Source organism: Hylobates moloch, unplaced genomic scaffold, assembly GCF_009828535.3.
Source record: "Hylobates moloch isolate HMO894 unplaced genomic scaffold, HMol_V3 SCAFFOLD_11, whole genome shotgun sequence".
Taxonomy (NCBI): domain Eukaryota; kingdom Metazoa; phylum Chordata; class Mammalia; order Primates; family Hylobatidae; genus Hylobates; species Hylobates moloch.
In genome coordinates, this window is record NW_026652286.1 from 66,108,885 (window position 1) to 66,112,049 (window position 3,165).

At 46.1% G+C, this 3,165-nt stretch overlaps 1 protein-coding gene across 1 annotated transcript; it reads left to right on the plus strand.

Annotated features, from left to right (window-relative positions):
- The first annotated feature begins 2,220 nt into the window (after nt 1–2,220).
- On the plus strand, nt 2,221–2,902 carry LOC116476811 (signal recognition particle 14 kDa protein-like). Its single transcript, XM_032761588.2, has one exon. The coding sequence runs from the start codon at nt 2,239–2,241 to the stop codon at nt 2,635–2,637; it is 399 nt and encodes a 132-aa protein (XP_032617479.1). The 5' UTR covers nt 2,221–2,238; the 3' UTR covers nt 2,638–2,902.
- Nucleotides 2,903–3,165: the final 263 nt, after the last annotated feature.

Consider the following 3,165-nt stretch of genomic DNA (forward strand, 5'->3'; position numbering starts at 1 on the left):
CAGGGAAAGACTGAATTGGATCTTGCTCATTTATTCGATAAATAATACTGACTGCCACACCAGTCCCCAGGAGAGCTGCTCCATGCAGGAAAAACTAACGACATACATGGTATGGTGGGAAACAGGGAGCAGGATCCAGTCTTTGTCCTCCCCTTCATTACAGGTGACCAGGGGAATGAAACCAGCAGACATCAACCTGTGGCTGGCACTGTAGGAATAGAAGAATATGCATATCTCAACCTCATCTCACAAGAACCTTGGGAGAAGTAAACGGCAGATCTTTGTAAAGTGCCTAACACCATGTCTCTTTCCTGCATCCGGCTATAAGCAATGCACGGCAGTGCAGGGAAGAAGGGAAAGAAATCTCAACTCCCCAGAGCACAGAGAGCTGGGCCTACTTGTGCTCTGTCCTGGCCAGCTGTGTAGCTTGAGGCAGACACTTTGGCTTTGAGGGCCTCACTCAGCCACCTCGAAATAAAGGGTAGAAGTTGCACTAGCAATCCCCTAGCCCTCAGTCTATCTAAAAAAAGAGAAAAGGCCTCTGCGTGTGGGGCTCTGGTGTGCACAAAGGAGGGGTTTCTGCAGGAGCAATGGTATTGGAAGAGAACATCCCAACTCAGCTCTCCTGCCGCCCCTAAGGCCTCCACCCAAGCCTCCCACCTTCATCCCTTTTAATTCCCATAGCCCCCACCCTCATCTGCCCCGACAGCTACTAATCTCCTGACCTCTGCTCTTTAATGTTACCAGATTAAGTCTACTTATGTAATATGCAAATGTAATATGTAGTCACTCATTTTAAAACAGTTATTAGCCAGGTGTGGTGGCTCACGCCTATAATCCCAACACTTTCGGAGGCCAAGGTGGGCAGATCACTTGAGGTCAAGGGTTCAAGACCAGCCTGGCCAACAAATACAGTGAAACCCCATCTCTACTAAAAATACAAAAATTAGCCAGGTGTGGTGGCACACACCTGTAATTCCAGCTACTAGGGAGGCTGAGGCAGGAGAATTGCTTGAACCTGGGAGGCAGAGGTTGCAATGAGCTAAGATCGCGGCACTGTACTCCAGCCTGAGCGACAAAACGAGACTCCGTCTCAAAAAAAAAAAAAAAATATATATATATATATATAGAGAGAGAGAGAGAGAGAGAGAGAGAAAGAGAGAGAGAGATCCATATATATATGGAAAAGGGAACACAAATAGGTGGAGTTACTTAAAATTACCAAGTACTAATTAGGTAATATGCTGAGAGATTTATAAACATTATTCTTTTAATCTTCACAACAACCCTGTAAGGCAGGTACTAATTATTATTCCTAACTTACAGGGAAAAGCTGAGGCCCAGGGAGATAGCTGCTCAAGTCACACACCCTTAAGGTGCTGAATGGGAGCTGAGTCCAGTGTGGCTCAACTCTGCAGTCCCTTCGTCTCCCAAGGGTTCCCCCTCCACCACTCCTGCTCTCTGCCCCTTTGAGCAATAGGTAAAGGACTCTGTGGTCCAGTAAGCCAGGGCTTTCTGAAGCCCACTGTGTCCACTGGGCAGCCCAGCCTGCAGGGAGGGCCCCGGGATCAGCCTATTCATGGAAGTCACCAGACGCCTTCTCTACCAGCCCATTGTGCCACAACCCTCAAACACCTTCTAAGAAGTCATCATTTCTCCCCAGAGCATCCTGCTAAGGGTCAAAGCACCACAATATTCCCATAGCAAGCCAGGAAAGGGGGAATAATCACACACAACTAGAAGAAAAGATCTGCTTTACCCCACATTCCTAGAGGCTTTTCCAGAAGCAACAGTGCCTGATTTTCCAGCACACAATCTTTAAGTGTCTTCCCAGTGCCGCTCCCCAGTCTCCAATCCACGCCTCGGCAGCACAGGACAGACTGATCTTAATACTTACGGACCCTTGATTACTCAGATGAAAGGTTTGGAGAAATACTCTGGCAAGTTACACCAAAATTAAAATGTCCTATTACCATACCTAGCATCCGGGAGAAACAAAGAATGTGAAACCAGGAGCTCTTGCTTCCACGTACCATGATGCCACCACTGGTGGCATGACGCTCACACCACCCTGAGCTGAGCCATGGTCCTTGAGGGTTTGGTTCCCTCCTCTTCTATAGTTGCTATGGACCCACCACTCTTAATGTCTACAATCTCAGCAATAAGAATCAAGAAGCCAAATGACTGGCTCTCATTGCTAGGGGCTTAAGCAGAGGGAGTCGAGCCAGCATCGCTGTGATGGTGTTGTTGGAGAGCGAGCAGTTCCTGACGGAGCTGACCAGACTCTTCCAGAAGTGCCAGACGTCGGGCAGCATCTATATCACCTTAAAGAAGTATGATGGTCAAACCAAACCCATTCCAAAGAAAGGTACTGTGGAGGGCTTTGAGCCTGCAGACAACAAGTGTCTGTTAAGAGCTACCGATGGGAAAAAGATGATCAGCACTGTGGTGGGCTCCAAAGAAGTGAGTAAGTTTCAGATGGCTTATTCAAACCTCCTGAGAGCTAACATGGATGGGCTGAAGAGAGACAAAAAGAACAAAACTAAGAAGACCAAAGTAGCTGCAGCAGCAGCAGCAGCAGGAGCACCTGCCGCAGTAGCAACAGCAGCAACAGCAGCAGCAACAGCAGCACAGTAAAAGGCATACATTTCCTGCTTTCACCAATTAACCACTGAATTGCTATTTTTTCCTTTTGGCCACATAGCTAGGTTTCTGGTTCCCCCACAGTAGGTGTTTTCACATAAGATTAGGGTACTTTTGGAAAAAATAGTTGCAGTGTTTATAGGATAGTTGTGGTAAGAATCTAGTTTATTTTGCATTTGGATAATTGGTCTGTGCTGCACGGTTATACACTCCTGGATTATAGATTAAAAGTCTCTGTAGACATCTCTGTGAAGAGCAAGCTATCATTAAACATGTCTATCAAAAAAAAAAAAAGCCAAATGATGCGGTTCACAACCTCACCAATAATAAACGAAATGCCTACTGAACAATGATCCATTTCTTTCACCCAGGAGAATGGCAGCCCATACACTACTGGTAACAAGAACTAGCACATCTCTTGAGAGCATAGTATGGGTACTGCTGTAACATTTTAAATGAATTTAACATTTGACATGCCAATTCTACTCCTAGAGAAACACGTGCATACTAATATGTATGAAT